Raw genomic sequence first — 17850 nt, 5'->3', positions numbered from 1 at the left:
GGCGACGGCGGCCCGGAGCCCCGGCAGGAGCGGAGTCGGGCCCGAGGCTGGGCCGGCGCCGAACGCAGCGAAGGACGGAGGTGACTGCGGGGCGGCGGGAGCAGCAGGGCTGGAGCGGGGGCACTTCTCGGGCCGAAGGTGCTAATGGCGGCGGGCGCGGCAGGGCCAGAGCCTGGCTCCCCAGCAGGTTCTAACCAGCCCGGGTTCGAGTCCGGGCACCGCCCATTGGTCTCGGACTGGTCACTCTGGCCTCTCAGGGCCTCTGTGTGCCAGTCTTTAAATGGTCCCGAGAACGTCCGCCTGGGAGGCCTCGCCCTCCTGGGCCTACCTGGGGGGGCTGCATGAATCTGTGCTTCTTTGCTTCTGTCTATTAGATCGCAGCCTCTTGGATACCAGCCGGTCTCTACAGGAGGTGTTGCTGGGGCTGCTTGCTCCCACACCTGAATTCACATTCCTCCTCCACCACTCACTACAGGTGTGACCTTGGGCAAGTCCCTTTTCGCTGAGCTTACCTGGTCTGTAAGCGGTGAGAGTAGTAATAACAATAGCTTATGTGGGGCCCACTCCACCTCAGGCATTTCATTCTCACAACAAATCTACTGGACAGGATCGGTTGTTATTTCATTGTAAAGATAGGGACAGCGACATTTAGTCTTGCCCAAGGCCACACAGTTTAGTGTAGTACTTTGTACCTGCTGGGACCCAGTAAGCCTTAGTTGTCTCAGACCTGCCCTGATTCCATTCCCTCATAGCAGGATGGAGCCAGGTGAGGAACTGGAGGAGGAGGACTCTCCGGGTGGCCGCGAGGATGGCTTCACTGCTGAGCACCTGGCTGCAGAGGCCATGGCAGCTGACATGGACCCCTGGCTGGTGTTCGATGCCCGCACTACACCTGCTGCTGAGCTGGATGCCTGGTTGGCCAAGTACCCACCATCCCAAGTCACACGCTATGGGGACCCCGGTTCACCCAACTCTGAACCTGTGGGCTGGATTGCAGCCTATGGGCAGGGCTATACCCCCAACTCAGGTGATGTACAGGGCCTGCAGGCAGCCTGGGAGGCTCTGCAGACCAGCGGGCGGCCTATCACACCAGGTACCCTGCGCCAGCTGGCCATCACCCACCATGTGCTTTCAGGCAAGTGGCTGATTCACCTGGCACCTGGCTTCAAGCTGGACCATGCCTGGGCTGGCATTGCCCGGGCTGTGGTTGAGGGCCGACTTCAGGTGGCCAAGGTGAGCCCACGGGCCAAGGAGGGTGGGCGCCAGGTCATCTGTGTTTACACGGACGACTTTACGGACCGCTTAGGTGTACTGGAGGCAGATTCGGCCATCCGTGCGGCAGGCATTAAGTGTCTGCTCACCTACAAGCCAGATGTCTACACCTACCTGGGCATCTACCGGGCCAATCGCTGGCATCTCTGCCCTACTCTCTATGAGAGCCGTTTCCAGCTTGGAGGCAATTCGCGTGGCTCTCGGGTGCTGGACCGTGCCAACAATGTGGAACTCACCTAATAAGGCCAAATGGGGGAGACTGTCCCTCTATCCCCACCCTGCTGAGGATGGACCCAACTGTCTTCCTCCTCCTCGTCCCAAGGCCAAAACCCCCCAGCTCTGAAGATTAGGTTACTTGGTAACTTCCTGCATCTTCAGTCCCCTGGAACTTTTGCCCTTTGTTCAGGGCTGGCTCCAGCCCCAAAAGACTTGGGGCTTGGCTCCCTGAGGGCCTAGCCCTCAGCCTTCCTCTTTGCTGCTCCCATCACTGCAGAGGATCACAGTTTGGGTGCAGATACTCAAGAAGAGAACCTTCCTTGGCCACTCTCGTCCCCAGCTATACCTTCCCCTCCTCCTGCATTCTTCCCTTCTTTCCTTCCTTCCTCTCAAGGGGGGAAACTTAGTGCTTCCATTCCCTCTCCTTGGAGCCACATAGTCCAGGGGACAGGGGCCCTGCAGGACTGAGCATGCCATTTTGTTGGGAGGTTCGTTGTGCCTGCTCATCCCCTGGCAGAAAGGGGATGCAAGGCCGCAACATGGGGCCTGCCCCTCCCTGCCCACTCACAGTCTGCACCATCATCCTCCCTTCTCTGGCTACCTTGACATGTGCCTGTTCCTGGCATTTCAATAAAACCCAGCTTGGGTCTGTGTCTTGAGTGTTTTTTAAAATACTGTTTTGGTGGTTAACTGCTTGGTTGCTGGGAAGAGGCTGGGCCAGGAGAGACTGCCCCCTGAAACCCCACTGCCTGCCCAGTAATCGGATATGCCTCGCTGCCAACAGTGATCTCCCTTCTCCCTCTTTTCCTTTTTTTTTTTTTTTGCAGTCCTAGGAATTGAAGTACTCTATCATGAAGTACATCCCCAACCCTTTTTGCTTTTTATTTTGAGACAGGTCTCACTAAATTGCTGAGGCTGGCCTTGAACTTGTGATCCTCCTGCTTCAGCCTCCTGAGTCATAAGGATTACAGGTGTATGCCACTGTGTCCAACAGTGGTCTCTTTTTTCTGAGAACTTCTGAAAAGCCAGCCCTGATTCCTTTCATCCAAAAAGTCAGTTTTTCCATAAATCTGGGGTTGACCCAAGAAGTCCCAAGGGACCACTCCTACTCCCCAGGGTGCATTTGTGTACTCTAGAGAAAAGTGTTTTCTTGGTCCTGGCAGTCCCAGACTGGGGCCCACCATTTGGTGAACAGAGATTTCAATCTCTCTTGGCTGGACAGTCTCTCTCAGTGAATAACCTATACAACCATAAGTGGTCTCCTGAGACTTTTCCATGTGTCCTCACCTCTGCTATCTATCACAAAAGCCACCGGTTCGTGAAGCACTTCCATCTACACCATTTAACTCTTAGGAACTCTTTAAGGGGACCACCATCCTGTTTTCAAGGAAATTGAGGTCAAGAGGGAAAGGAGTTTTCTCAGGATAATCCATTGAGTGGGCAGAGCTGGGACTTGGGTCCTGTTCTTTGTCTTCTTCAGGCAGAGTGTGGTCCTGGACCTAGAGGAGAAAATTTTGCCTGCCTTCATGCTTCACAACCCACAAAGCACATTTACTCACACGGTCTCATGGGACACCTTGCTCTACTCAGGCTGCTGTAGCCTCTGGAAGCCTGGCTCCTGCATCTTCTGCCTACCCAACTCTGCGCCTGGCCCTGCCTTGGTTGAGGGCCAGGGAATTTGGCAGGGCACCCCTCTGGATGCTGCTCTCGTGCCGAACAGGAGCTGACTCAGCCTCCAGCAGCCTCACCAAGTTGGAATTTGGAGCAAGGGAGCGGAGATGCCACTGGGCTGACTGGGTGGAAGTGGCTGAGTCATGAGATGCTGGCTCAACCCCCTCCCCAGCTTCCTCCCCACCCTGAGCTTCCCCAGGGCTGAGTCCCCCTAGTCCAGGCTTGGGAAGTCCCCAGAACTGACCTTGGAATTGGAGCCTGTTGCCCTGCCTATCTCAGACCATCAGTGCTTTGTATTTGATTGAAGTGGGCCAAAGTTTGGACAGGCCATCATGGGTGCCTGTCCAAAGATGCCCAGGTGATATGGGCAGCCCTGTTCTCCCATAACAGCGCGCCACACTCATCCCTGTTCTCCATCCCCCTGTCTCCATGGCCCTGCATTGGCCCATTCCTTACCATCTCTTCCAAACAATGGCAACAGCCACTAGTTTGCCTCCTTTGTCTTCCCACACCTCCAGGTCTATGGACACTGCAGCAGAGCTGGCCATGCGTCTGAACTGCTCAAAGTCTTTCCATGGCTCCCCAAGTCCTGTAAGAGTCCACTCTTCTGGGCTGGCATTGATCTGGCGCTCATCAGCTGCCCCAGCTTCCCTCGGACATCCCTACCTGCCCATGCTCACTCCACCAAAGCCAACTGGCACTTCCTCACCCCTGGGCCTCGAGCCTTCCTTCTACTAGAACACCTGCTTTGTAGCCCTATCATGAGACCTTGTGGTTACTTATGTAATCACCTGATTGATGTCTGTCTCCTACTGTACCCTAAGTCACCAAGATTGTGTGCTGTACAAAGCCAGGAACAGTGTCTAAATTTCAGCCCTGAGTTCACTTCTCCATAAATTATTAAACAAATGAAGAAAGTAATTAACTTGGAACCAGCTCCCTTTGTCCCCTCCCACTGCATCTCTCCCCTACTCCCTTCTCATCCTTGTTCTAGAATCGTGAGCTGCATGTGGTTTTCTTGCACACATTCTGACATTCTAGCCTTTCTCACTTCTGTGTCTTTGCTAGGCATGCTGGTTCCTCACCCACTTTCCTAACTCCACATCTCAGACCCATAGACTCGGGGGTCATCCCTACAGGCCTTCTGCCACCTATCTTCACCCCAACTGTTCTAGCACATTCCTAGGTTCCCAGTATAGCCACCTACCTGTGGTATCCATCTTTCTTTTTGTTGTTGTTGTTCTAGGGATTGAACCCAGGAGTTTACCACTGAGCTACATCACCAGCCCTTTTAATTTTTCATTTTGAGACAGGGCCTCACTTAAGTTACTGAAGCTGGGCTCAAACTTGTGATCCTCCTGCCACAGCCTCCGAAGTCATTGGGATTGCAGGTGTGTGCCACTGCACCCAGCGTTGTGGCTCCCATCTGCGTGTCCTGGATCACTTGAGGACAGTGGCAGCAGTTTACCTATCCTCCAGGGTATCCTCAGTACCCAAAATAGCACCCAGCCTAGCAGAGGAGTCAATAAACATTCTTTAATAAATAAACATTCTTGAATAAATGTGTAGTTGAATGAAAGTTATTTTGTGTCTGTAGGCCTCAGTTTCCTCATTCTGTTGACAAGAGCCAAGTACTGGCTAAGTATTTACTTGGATTACCTCACACAAGCTTCATTTGGCTTGGCTGTTATGGCCATTTTGCAGAAAAAAACAGGTTCAGAGAAGTTCAGTAATTGACTCAAGGACACAGTAAGTGGCAGAGCCAAGATTTAAACCTGGTCATCTTGCTCCAGAGCACCTGCAACACGATTGAGCCTTCATTGTATGAAAGTGATATTGGGGTGAGTGCTGCAGAAATCGATGAGATCCACTAAGGGCTTAGGATCAATTGGTAAAGCACACGTGTTGGGTTCTCAGAGACCTCTGGGAGATAGGCCAAGGCACATGGAGAGTCCCTTTTGATACTGATGAAGAAACTGAGGTTCAGAGAGTGCAGCTACTAGGCAAGAAGGGTGTCCTGGGCCTACAGTGAGGGACTGCTCCCCTGTCAGTTCAAGACTCCCCAAAACCCACCCCTCAGGCTGGCAAGGGACTTGGCTCTATTCGGCCAGGTCCTGTCAATGTGGAGCAGGGAAGTGGCCAGGTTTGGGGTGGTCTGGCTAAACTTGGACAAGCCCCTGTGCTATGCTCCTTTTATAAAACCAAGGGAAGAATGATTGAGGCCAGGAAAAGAAGACCCTCCCCTCCTCCACACTCACACATACAGTCCTCTACCACACACTGCAAACCCCCAGGTCCTGGAGAGGAGGCACCAAAAGAGCTGCTAGTGAGGGGAGACCCTGCTCAACCCCAGGACACAGTGGGCAGAATCAGGAGGACAGGAAACAGGGCCGGAGACACTCAACCAGAGATTTGGCAGGATTTGGGGGATTTTCCCGGTGGGGCAGCTGCACCCCACTCCCACCAACTGGGAGGGGCCCTGGCAGGGATGGGGATTGGCTCACACGGCTGATTCATCTGAGGAGGGAAACTCCCCACTTCTCTGACGTGCATCCCCAGGCAACAGGGTAAGCCTGAGGGCACCTGGCTGAGAAGCCCACCAACCCCATGGTTTTTTGCATCCTGGCCTCCCAGGAAGACATAACAAACCCTAGACTAGACAGAGAGCCAGTCAGGCAGGGTGACAGGCCTTCAGGAGTTTTCCCAAGAAAGAAAACCAGAGACTATACAACCAGACTGAGGGCTGGACAGGGCCACCTCAGGCATCCTTTATCGCCCATTTTGTAGTTGGGGAAACTGAGGCTCGGAGAGTAAGAGCAGACCTGCTCTGTGCCAGGCACTAACTCACTTCACTCCTCACAGCCTTCCTTTCACTGATGGGAAACTGAGGACGAAAGATGTTAAGGAATTTGGCCAAGGTCAACATTAGAAATACTCTGGCAGTGGCCATCACTCCCAAGAGTGTTTTCCACAGTTTTGTAGCAAGAGGCTTTGCCCCTGGTCCCTGAGCAGCTGTAGCTCCTGGAGGCAAAGACTTCTCAGAGGCAAAGTCTGAATTGGTTTCTGTGGTCCCAGCTCTGTCCCCAGGGAACCCTAGAGGGTGGACAAGTCCTGCACCAGGCCTTGGCTCTCTCCCCTCAACTAAAGGGAGAAAGCTGGCTCCTACAGAAAAACCAGCCAAACCCTCTGAGGCCAGGAGAGGGCAGAGTCATTCCCGCCAGAATCTCTCCAGGGCTTTGACGTTTTTCCAAACCCCAATCCCTTCCTCCCAAGTCAGAACCTCCCTTTTCTGTCTCACCACCTGTCTCCCCCAGCACACCACACACCACACACACTCCGTGCACACACATGCACGCTGATTATCCAGCCTCTAGGCTCTGCCCACAGGGAGACTGGGTTGGTCCTGCTTCCCTCTGCCCCAGGGTCAGCGGCTGGCTGGGTATCAGAGCGGGGCTGAGGGTTGAGCTTCTCTGAGGTGTGGCCAGGAGCCCATGCAGGCGAGCTCTGCCCCATTTGGCTCCTGCTCACATGACTCACCCCCTGGGCCCCCATGACTCAGTTTACACCGGTGCCTGGAGGTCCTCCCAGCTCGGGTGGGGCCATTTACTGACCCAGCCCAGGCCCGCCAGCCTTCCATCCCAGGATGAGGGTTTCATCCCACTTCTGGCCCAGAGCAGGAGCTGGCACCCTCAGGGGACAGCAGGCCTGGCTTCTAAGAGCCTGGGGACAGGAAGTAGGGGCAGTCCTAGGTCTGAGGGTTTAGGATGAGCCCAAGAATGGGTGACAGGCTCCAATTATCCTGGACCTGGGTCTTCACAGAGCAGGAACCACTCTAAGACACTTAAGGGGCCAGGACAAGTGGGCAGGGCTATCCTGAACACTGATAGCAGAGGCAGTCACCCTTCTTTCAAGAAAAAGGTTCACATGGCACAAAACATGACAGCAAGCAAATGCTTGAAAACATTCTTGGCTCCTGTACTGTAGGAATTCCTTGCTAACCATTGTCCATGCCTCACCTCATTTATTCTCCCAACAACCTTGAAAATTATGTTCAAAAATTTCTCTCTTTTTCAAAAGAGGAAACTGAGGCCTGGAGAAATTAAGGGCATTGTCCAGGTTATCCAGCCAGAAAGCCTCCTCATTAACAAAAGGAGGGCTGTGAGGAGTGAAGTGAGTTAGTGCCTGGCACAGAGCAGGTCTGCTCTTACTCTGCGAGCCTCAGTTTCTCCATCTATAAAAAGGGTGATAAAGGATGCCTGAGGTGGCCCTGTCCAGCTCTCAGTCTGGTTATAGTCCCTGGTTTTTTCCTCTGGAGAAGCTGCTCCCTTTGCTCTGTCACCCTGCCAGGCTATCTCATGCTATTAATCCCTTCTGCCTCTGGAGCTGTTCAGACTGGAGCAGGGTGAAGGCCCTTTGGTCACCTCGACTCTCTCCATTAAAACCTTGGGTTTGAAGGACTAGGGTATTCATGATTTGCTGATGTGCAGGAGATGCTGAGGGTCCCAGAGGGAAAGGGACCATTCTGAAATCATATAAAAATTGGAGACCCAGCCAAGGCTGGGACCAGGTCTCAGACACCCCACTTGCCCTGGTTGGAGTGTGGCTGGTGCAGGAAAGAGAGGCCCAGACAAGAATGGGGATCCAAGAGCTGCCCCTGATGCCTGGTAGCCTTTAGCCCAGCCCCTTTCCCTCTCTAGAGAACTGAGATCTTCATCTGCCTCATGACAGAGTGGCCTGAGGCTCAGGGGACATCAAAGGGTTGGACACACGTGGGTCAAGCAGCATCTGGAGACTTCAGAGGAATCTGCATCCATGATGATACCCAGTCCTGGCTGCAACCCCAACCACTATTGCCTCTTCTTCCACAGCCTTGTCCTCACCGCATGGCTTCCCCTGACCACCAAGAACCTGGATGGCCAGGCCACACAGACCTTCTGTGTTCAGCAAGGGGCTCTATCCCTTCCTCTCCAGACTCCAGCCACATCCCTGGCCTCCTCATCCCCCAGCCCAGGTCAAGCTCCTCGGAGGGCTCTTCAAGGCGCTGGCTTAGGCCTCACCAGCCCACCCTTCCAGCTCACCACCTGATACACATTCCACTGCATGCCCTGGACCTCAGCCACTGAGGCCTCTCCTCAGCCCACCCACAGGCCTTTGTGCCCACTGTCTCCAATCCCAGGAATGTCTCCCTTGACCTCCAGTCCTCCTCTGCTAGGAAATCTTTTCCCACTCACCCCCACCCCAGTTGGAAAAAATCTTTGGGGGGAGTCCAGGAATTCCCCAAGCGTTCTCTGGCTCCTGCCCCCAGCACTGTCTCCCAGGATTGTTTTCCTTAGTGTCTGACCACTCCTTGGGCTCTCAGTGCCTTGGGGCCAGGACCAGGTCTTTATCATCCCTTCCACTCCCCCACTCCAGGTCTGGCTCCATCCAACTTTTCATTCAGTTAATTCAGGCTAATGGGTATAAGAACTGTGGTATACCTGGGCGACAGGATGCTACTCAGCCATGAAAAGGAGTCCATGGGGCCACACACAGCATGGAGGAGCCTCATAGCCATGATGATGCGAGCCAGAAGCCACACATGAAAGCACCTGCCATGTGATTTCATTGGTGTGGAATTCTAGAAGAGACAAAACTAGTCTATGGCAACGAAAATGAGTCAAGTGATTTCCTGGGGAGGGGGCACTGACTACAAGGGGCAGAAGAGAACTTTCTGAAGGGAATGAAAATGTGCTCTATCTTGATTGGAATGTGGTTACCCGGGCACCTACATCTATCAAAACACATAACCAGTGTACTAGAAAGTGTGATTTCCATTGACTATTAAAGCAATTTTAACCATGTAGAGTTTTTGTTTGTTTTGTTGATTTTGAGATGTGGTCTTCTCATGTTGTTCAGAACTGGTCTTGAACTCCTGGGCTCAATTAATCCTGCCTCAGCCTCCATATAGTCATATACCACTGTGCCTAGTCCCCACCCTGATTTTTTTTTTTTTTTGTACTGGAGATTTAACCCAAGGGTGCTTTATCACTGAGCCATATCCCCAGCCCTTTTTATTTTATTCTATTTTATTTTTAATTTTTAGACAGGGTCTTGCCAAGTTGCTAAAGGCATCACTAAGTTGCTGAGGCCAGCCTTATACTTGCAGTCCTCCTACCTCAGCCTTCTGAGTCACTGGGATCACAGGCATGCACCGCCATGCCTGGCTTTTCTTTTTCTTTTTCTTTTCTTTTTTTTTTCCAAGATTCATTCCCTTTATTTTATTATTTTAAGAGGAAGATCTATACATACTGAGTGGAAGGCTTTCCAACATAAACAAAAACATGCCAAGCACAGTGGCGCACACCTGTAATCCCAGCAGCTGGGAAGCCTGAGGCAAGAGGATCATGAGTTCAAAGCCAATCTCAGCAATTTAGCAAGGCACTTAGTAACTCAACAAGACCCTGTCTCTAATTAAAAAAAGGGGGGGGGCTGAGATGTGGCTCAGTGGTTAAGCACCCCTGGGTTCAATCCCCAGTACCAAAACAAACAAATAAAAACATACAAACACAAAAGTAGGGCTAGGGATATGGTTCAGTGGTAGAACTCTTGCTTAGCATGTGCAAAGCCCTGGGTTCAATCCTCACCACTGAAAAAATAGAGAGAGGACACAAAGCAAAGAATAAAACAGGTTGTAGAACAGGCTACCTGTGTAAAACAAAACACAAGAAAGCTCACAGTGAAGGAGAAGGTTTCTCACCACACACGCTTTTGTAGCTTTTGGATTTTGATATATGTAGATGTATTACCTAGTCAAAAGAGAAGTGCCACTAAAAATTTTAAATATAAAGAAAAACAAAAATCATGTTTTGAAATACTTTCTTCTCCGTCCACATCTCCTTTTCATGATCACCAACTTGAGAGATGCAGATTATAGACACACATAGAGATAGACACATATTTCTCTCCAAAATGCAAAACCTTTAAAAACTATTCTGGGCAGAGGGAAAACAGTAATATCCTCCATAGTACCAGGTATATTGCCCAAGGGGTTTAACCTAGGCTGGGCCTCAGGGAAGCCTTGCTGAAGAAATAGTGGGGGAACCAAGCAGGAGGATTGGAGTGGAGGAAAGGCAGCTGGGCAGAGGGACTAGCCTGTTCGAAGGTGAGAGGCTCAGTCCAACAGTAAGGCAAGGCAGAGCTGTGAGCAGGAACTGAAAGAAGAGCCATAGGCAGCCGGAGTCCACCAGGTTTGAGAAGGCCTGAAATCTCATGTTGAGGATTCTGGATGCTTTCATTCCTTGACCTCTGGCTTTTAGCAAGTTGCTTAATTTCTCTGTGCCTTAATTTCCTAATCTGTAAAATGGGTGTCATGTTATAAGATCGTGATCTATTTCACAGGATTACATAAATTACTTTGAACATTCTTGGTTCATCAGAGCTCAATGAGGGTTTTCCCAGCCCCCCCCAATCCACATGCAACTTACAAGAGCACAGGACACAGCAAACATCCTCACTGCACCCCTTCCAGGCCTCAGGTCCTCCTGTGTGGCAATTCTAAAAATGCCACAGCTCAGAGGCACCTGAAGCAGAGGGTGAAATGGTCAGAATTTTATTTTTGCCATACTGGGGATTGAATCCAATGGCACTCTACCATTGAGCTACATCATCAGCCTTCTTTATTTTTTATTTTTAAGATAGGATCTCACTGTGAAACAGATTTAACATTCCTATGTTTATCTATGAATACATGACTTATGTAACTCCAGATCATATACAACCACAAAAACTCAAAGTTATACTCCATGTATGTATGATATATCAAAATACATTCTACTGTCATGCATAACTAAAAAGGACAAATAAAAAATTTTAAAAATTAAAATTGAAAAATTTTTTTAAAAATAGGATCCTGCTAGATTGCCCAGGTTAGCCTCAAACTTGCAATCCTCCTGCCTCAGAATTTTAAAAATTCTTTTGTGACCATTTTCATGATTTAAAGACTTCCCTTGAAGCTGTGCTCAGTGGCACACCTATAATCCCAGCTACTTGAAAGGCTGAGGCAGGAGAATCTCAAATTCAAGTCCGGCAACTTATCTTGAGACTATGGGGGGACACGGATTCCTTGAATATAAAAAATATAAAAGTAGAAGAGAAAGATCTTTTTTAAAATTCCTCTGCTGCTGGGTGGGAAATGGAGAGAATGGTATGAGCTGTGACAAACATTCAGGAAAAAAAGGATGGGGCCAGGACCAAGGAAAACAAATGTCTGTTGAAGTGAATTAAAATATCACCTCCAGCTGGTGCACTCCTGTAATCCCAGAGGCTTGGGAGGCTGAGGCACAAAGATTGCAAGTTCAAAGCCAGACTCAGCAACTCAGTGAGGCCCTAAGCAATTTAACAAGACCCTGTCTCAAAATAATAAGGGCTAGGGCTGTGATTCAATGGTTAAGTGCCCCTGAGTTCAATTCCCCAGCACTCACCGCCCCCAGCAAAAAAAAAAAAAAAAAAAAAAAAAAAGTCATCTTCAGGGTATAGAAACAGGTGTAACTCAGTGGTAGAATGTGTACTTAGCATTAATTGGATCCCAAGCAAAAAATAAAAAAAGTTGTCTCCAGATGTGGAGCAGCTGGAATTCTTACCCAATGTTGGTGAAATGTACAATGTTACAGCCCCTTTGGAAAACTATTGGAGAGAATCAATTGAAGCCAAATACACAACTACCCAATGGCCCAACAACTCCCTCCCCAAGCATGACTCCAGGAGAAGTACGTGGAATTGAACACCAAAGGACGTATCCAGAATGCTCACAGCAACTTTATTCATGAGAGCCCCAAATTGAAGAGACCCCCAAGTCAGTGGGAATAGAGACTATGTAATATTTGTACAGTGGAATGCTCCACCATATTGGAAAAGACTGAGTTGCTGGTTCACCTGTCAATGGGACAATTCCACTGACATCTTGAGTAAAAGAAACCAGACCCGAAAGGGTGTACACAATACAGTTCCATTTATATGAAGTTTAACAATAGGCAAATCTGTGAAGATAGAAGTCAAACTAGTGTTTACCAGGCTGTGCCAGGGATGTAGCTCTGTGGGAAAGCACTTGCCTTAGCATGCATGGGCCCTGGGATCAATCCTGAGCATTGCAAAAAGGAAAAAAAAAATGCTTACCGCTGGGCAGGTGGCACATTCCTGTAATCCCAACTAATCAGGAGGCTGAGACAGGAGGCCTTGCAAGTTTGAGGCCAACCTCAGCAACTTAGAAAGGCCTTCAGTAATTTAGCAAGATCCTGTCTCAAAATGAAAAATTAAAAATGACTAGGGATGTAGCTCGGCAGTAAAGCCCCCCAGGTTCAATTCCCAGTACCATAAACAAAATAAATAAATAAATAAATGTGTATATAAAATAAATAATTTATACATATTATTTATTTATATGTTACTATAGGTGGTTAGAGGTGACCCTGAGAGGGGCACAAGGAGCCTTCTCTGTTGCTGGAAACGCCCTCTGTCTTTGGGTGGTTGCTACATGGGTTTATATATATGTAAAGTCACTGAGCTTCCCGAGTACACTGGGCATGTGTGCTTTACTGTATGCATGCTATACTTTAATCCATGCCTTGATTTAAAAAAAAATTTTTTTTAGTTATACTTATGTATACACAATATTTTTATTTTTATGTGGTGCTGAGGATTGAAACCAGTGCCTCACACATGCAAGACCATCGCTCTGCCACTGAGCCACAACCCCAGCCCTCGATACCTTGATTTTAAGAGATAAAACATGGGGCTGGGGCTGTATCTCAGTGGTGGAGCACCTGCCTTGCACATGAGAGCCACTGGGTTCAATCCTCAGCACCACATTAAAAAAAAAAAAAACCGAAATAAAAAATAAAAATAAATATTAAAAAAAGAGATAAAACATAGGGATAAATCTTCATGATCTTGGACTTGGTAATCAATCATTAGATTTTCTACTGGAAGCACAAACAACAAAGGTGAAAGTAGATAAATTTGGCTTCACAAAAAATTTTAAAAAGTTAAACTTTTGCCACATGCAGGTGTAACACACCTGTAATACCAGTGACTTGAGAGGTTGAGGTAGGAGTATTCCAAGTTCAAGGCCAACCTCAGCAATTTAACAAGGCCCTAAACAATTTAGCTAGACCCTGTCTCAAAAAGGGCTGGAGATGCAGCTCATTGATGGAGTGTCCCTGGGTTCAGTCCCTAGTACCAAAAAAAAAAAAAAAAATTACAAATGGGCAAAAAACTTGAGTAAACATCTGTTGAAAAATATACTGTATACGTGAGACCAAGTAACACATGAAGGGCTGGGGTTGTGGCTCAGCGGTACAGCACTCACCTAGCATGTGCGCACCCTGGGTTTGATCCTCAGCACCACATAGAAAACAAATAAAGGTATTGTGTCCATCTACAACTAACAAATAAATATTTTTTTTAAAAAAAAGAAACACATGAAAAGATGGTAACTGCTAATTCTAGCTCCTCAGGAGGCTGAGCAGGGAGGATTTTGAGTTCAAGCCCAGCCTGAGTAACATAGTTAGATCTCATTCCCCAAAATAAAGTAAAGATGTTCACTGATCATTAAGGGAATGTAAATCAAAACACACACACACACACACAAAAAAAAAAAACATAATAAGTTGGGTGAAGTTATGCACTCCTGTAATCACAGTGGCTCAGGAGACTGAGACAGGAGAATCAAGAGTTCAAAGCCAGCCTTAGCAACTTCAAGGCACAAGCAACTCAGTGAGACCCTGTCTCTGAATAAAATACAAAATAGGGCTAGGGATGTGGCTCAGTGGGTAAGTGCCCTGAGTTCAATCCCCAGTACAAAAAAAGAAAAAAACAAACAAAAAAAAAAAAAACAATATACCACTTCACAGCTCTAGAATGTTTTTAATTTTCTTAGATGTCTTTAATTTAAAAAACTAGGAACAAATAAGGATAGGCAAATATTTGGAGAAATCATAACTCTCAAACACTGATGGTGGAAAAGTAAAATGGTACAGCTACCTTGGGAAATAGTCTGGCAACTTCTCAGACTGTTAGCTTATGACCCAGCAACTTAGGTAAATACTTAAGAAAAGTGAAAATGTATTTCCACACAAAAACTTGTATACTAAGGTCCATGGCAGAATTGCTCGTGCTAGCCAAAAAGTGGAAATAAGCCAATGTCCATCAACTTACAAATATATAAACTACAGTATATTCATACCAGTGAACATGTGTGTGTGTGTGGGGTGTGTGTGTGTGTGTGTGTATCACACACACACCAGGAATTGAACAGGTGTGCTTAGCCACTGAGCCACATCCCCAGCCCTTTTTCATATTTCATTTAGAAACAGGGTCTCACTGAATTGCTTAGGGCCTCACTAAGTTGCTGAGACCGGCTTTGAACTGGCGATCCTCCTGTCTCAGCCTCCCAAACCGCTGGGATTACAGATGTGTGCAAAGAATATTATTCATCTATAAAAAGGAACAAAGTATTGACCCATGCTACAACATGAATGAACCTTGAAAACATTACACTAAGTGAAAAAAAAGCCAAAAATGATAGGTCATGTATTGTTATGATTCCATTTACAGAAATGTCCAGAATAGGCAAAGCCATAGAGTCAGAAAATAGATTAAAGGTTACCAGGGGGTGGAGGAAGGGAGAAATTAGGAGTGATTACTTAATGGGAATGGGGTGTTTTTCTGGAGTGATAAAGTTTTGAAACCAGAGAGGTGCTTGCACAACATGGTGAATGCACTAAATGCCACGAAGTGTACCCTTTAAAATGGTTAATTGTATGTTATGAGAATTTCATCTCAATTAAAAAGTACACTTCAATTTAAAAAGAGAATGGAAACTGAAAAACATAAACATCACCTCCAACGCGCCCTTGACCCTGAGAACCTACAAGATGCCTGGCACCCACCTCTATTATTTCTTTGGCCTCACTGCAGCCCTGGGAGCAGGGGATTCTCTGGGCTCAGAGAGGAGAAGAGATGGAGCCAGGTTCAAGGGGCAGCTGCAGGGTCTTTCAACTCCCCATGTCCCAGACTCACAGCAACCTTGAGGCCCCCTGGGCTTCTCTTCTGGCTCCCTGGGTAAGAGTTGGTGAGGTCAGGCACCAGGAACGCCTGTGTGGCCACAAAGCAGGAGTTAATGACTGAGGAGCTTGGAATGTGCTGCCTCCGAAAGGGCCTCCTTGTGGCTCCACTGACGGTTAGAGCAGGAAGGGACTTTCAAAGTCATGTAATCACACACACACACACACACACACACACACACACACAAAATTTGAGACAAGAGCCCTGCTCAGCCAGCCATCCCAGGCTACTTGGGGAGGAGCCAGGGTGATATTCCTGTGGCAGGTGGGTGGGTACTGTCAAGGCTGACCCTCTATGACAAGCCTCACATGTATCAGTGCCTGGCTGCCTGTGTCACCCCTGACCTGTTCAGCTTGGGCTCAGCCAAGGAGTCCAGATATCCATATGAGCATGTAGGTGTATATGTGTGTAAACACACATGTGATCAGAGTCCCAAAGGCTGCTCCTGCTGGGGTTTTTATTCATATATGAATTTATTTTCATAATTATTTGTCAGACTCTTACTATAAACTGTCCTAAGCATGTGACACTATTTTGTGTTTATCCCATGTCTTCATTTTATTTATTTATTTATTGGAGGGGGTGTGCCAGGGATTGAACTCAGGAACACTCGACCCCTGAGCCACATCCCCAGCCCTATTTTGTATTCTATTTAGAGACAGGGTCTCACTGAGCTGCTTAGTGCCTCGCTTTTGCTGAGGCTGGCTTTGAACTCGAGATCCTCCCGCCTCAGGCTCCCAAGCTGCTGGGATTTCAGGTGTGCGCCACCGTGCCTGGCTCATGTCTTCATTTTACCGATGAGGAAAAAACAGAGGCTCAGAAAGACTGAGTGCTTCATGTAGGTCATACAACCTAGCAGCCTGCCCAGATTTCAAACCCAGAACCCAGAGTTCCAGAGTTGTCTGACTTCAGCATTCATGTTCTTCCCATGGGTCCCACTATCTCAAAAACACTATCTCTGTCTGTGTGCCTCTCTCTCTCATTCACACACACAAACACACACACTATATTTCTCATTCTGGTAAACTGCTGTGTTTTCTTTTTAGAGGAAGACAAGCATTGAGTAGAACCAGGGCAAGGGAGGGGCACTAGGCTGGTAAGCACCTTCTGAGTTCACAGCACTTTACAGCTTACAAAGCACTTTCACATTTGTGATCTCATTTGATCCTACAGCAGCCCTATGAGGTCAGCAAGGAGGCCCAGATGGGACTGGGGCTCAGGGAAGGTAACCTGCCCAGGGTCACACAAACAGAAAATGAAACTAGAACCTCAGGGCCAAGCTGGCCTCCTGTGTTTAAGTCCTGAGGGCACCCACAGACCCCTGGCCGCTGCTTCCCAGAAAGGCAGTCTGGGACCACCACCACCATTGCTCCCTATGGCCCCAGGCAAGACTGGAGCTGTCAACAGGAAGTATCAGTGGAAAGCAGGAAAGTTCAACTCTCTTTTTGTAGTTGTGTGACCAGGGCAGCTCCTTACTCTTTCTGGGTCTTGATTTCTTTATCTATAAAATGGGAGGAAATAGAGAGGGAGGTTAGGTTGGTCCTTTCAGCACTGACATTCTGCACACGTGGAAAGCTGTCCATGAAGCTTTGAGGGCTTTGAAAATTGCCTGAGCCTAGGCCTGGAGCTCCCACAGCCCTGAGTTGTCCACCTCACTTGGTGAACAACTCTCAGCCTCAGTTTTCCATCTGTAAAATGGGGATAATGATGGTACCTACCTCCCAAGGATATTTGGCCAGGGCCTCTCATTCATGCAGACTTTTGACATGCTCCAAGACTGGCTACACACAATTCCAGAATACCATTGGCAGTCAAGAAGTTGGCATTTAGGGCTGAGGTTGTGGCTCAGTGGTAAAGCGCTCACTTTGCTCGAACATGCAAAGCCCCAGGGTTCGATCCTCAGCACCACATAAAAATAAATAGATAAACTAAAGGTATTGTGTCCAACAAAACTAAAAAACAAATATTAAAAAAAAAATAAAATAAAAAGAAGTTGGCGTTTAGCAGACCTCAGGACTCCTGTGTCCTACTGCAGGTTCCCACTGCCTATAGGAGCGCTGAATTTAAAAAACGATGGTTGCTCCTGAAATGAGCCTGAGTAACACAATTGTATTTCGTTGTATTTGTGAACAGATCAGAGCATCACCTTGTTTATTGTAACCCATAGCTTTCGTAACCTTGGTTTGTCATTTATTCATTTTACAGTAGCTGGAGCCTTAAAACAATGCCAGTGGAGGGGCCTCAAGGTGAAACCCTGGGTGGCGGTAGGGATGGTTCCTGGCATAGAAATAAACATCTAGTAAATAATCATTATCATCCATCACATTAGTAATTCACTTTACAGTTTCCAGGCAGCTTTCACCTTCTCCGTCCTATCTTATGAAAGCAGAAACCGAGGCCAGCCCAGGCTGGGAGAGGACTGGGGGCGCGGGGCGGGCCGCGGCGCCAGCAGCCGGCTCGGGATCCGTGCTCTGGGCGGGACCCGGCGGGGCGCCAAGCTCCGGGCAGGTGCGTAAATCCGCGGGGGAATCCTCCGCTCCACCTGGGCGCGGCGAGGAAATTGCACCATGTATGGGCAGCTACGTCAGAGGG

General features: G+C 48.3%; 1 protein-coding gene across 1 annotated transcript; it reads left to right on the top strand.

The window, feature by feature from the left end:
* Positions 1–3: 3 nt before the first annotated feature.
* On the top strand, positions 4–2139 carry CUNH11orf68 (chromosome unknown C11orf68 homolog). The gene is made up of 2 exons (XM_015503125.2): positions 4–80; positions 756–2139. Exon 2 carries the CDS (start codon positions 757–759, stop codon positions 1510–1512), a length of 756 nt encoding a protein of 251 aa, XP_015358611.1. The 5' UTR covers positions 4–80; position 756; the 3' UTR covers positions 1513–2139.
* Positions 2140–17850: the final 15711 nt, after the last annotated feature.

The sequence above is a fragment of the Marmota marmota genome, unplaced genomic scaffold (genome assembly GCF_001458135.2).
Source record: "Marmota marmota marmota unplaced genomic scaffold, marMar, whole genome shotgun sequence".
NCBI classification, from domain to species: domain Eukaryota; kingdom Metazoa; phylum Chordata; class Mammalia; order Rodentia; family Sciuridae; genus Marmota; species Marmota marmota.
Note: the sequence above shows the minus strand (reverse complement) of the source record. Positions and strands in the feature narration are given on the sequence as shown.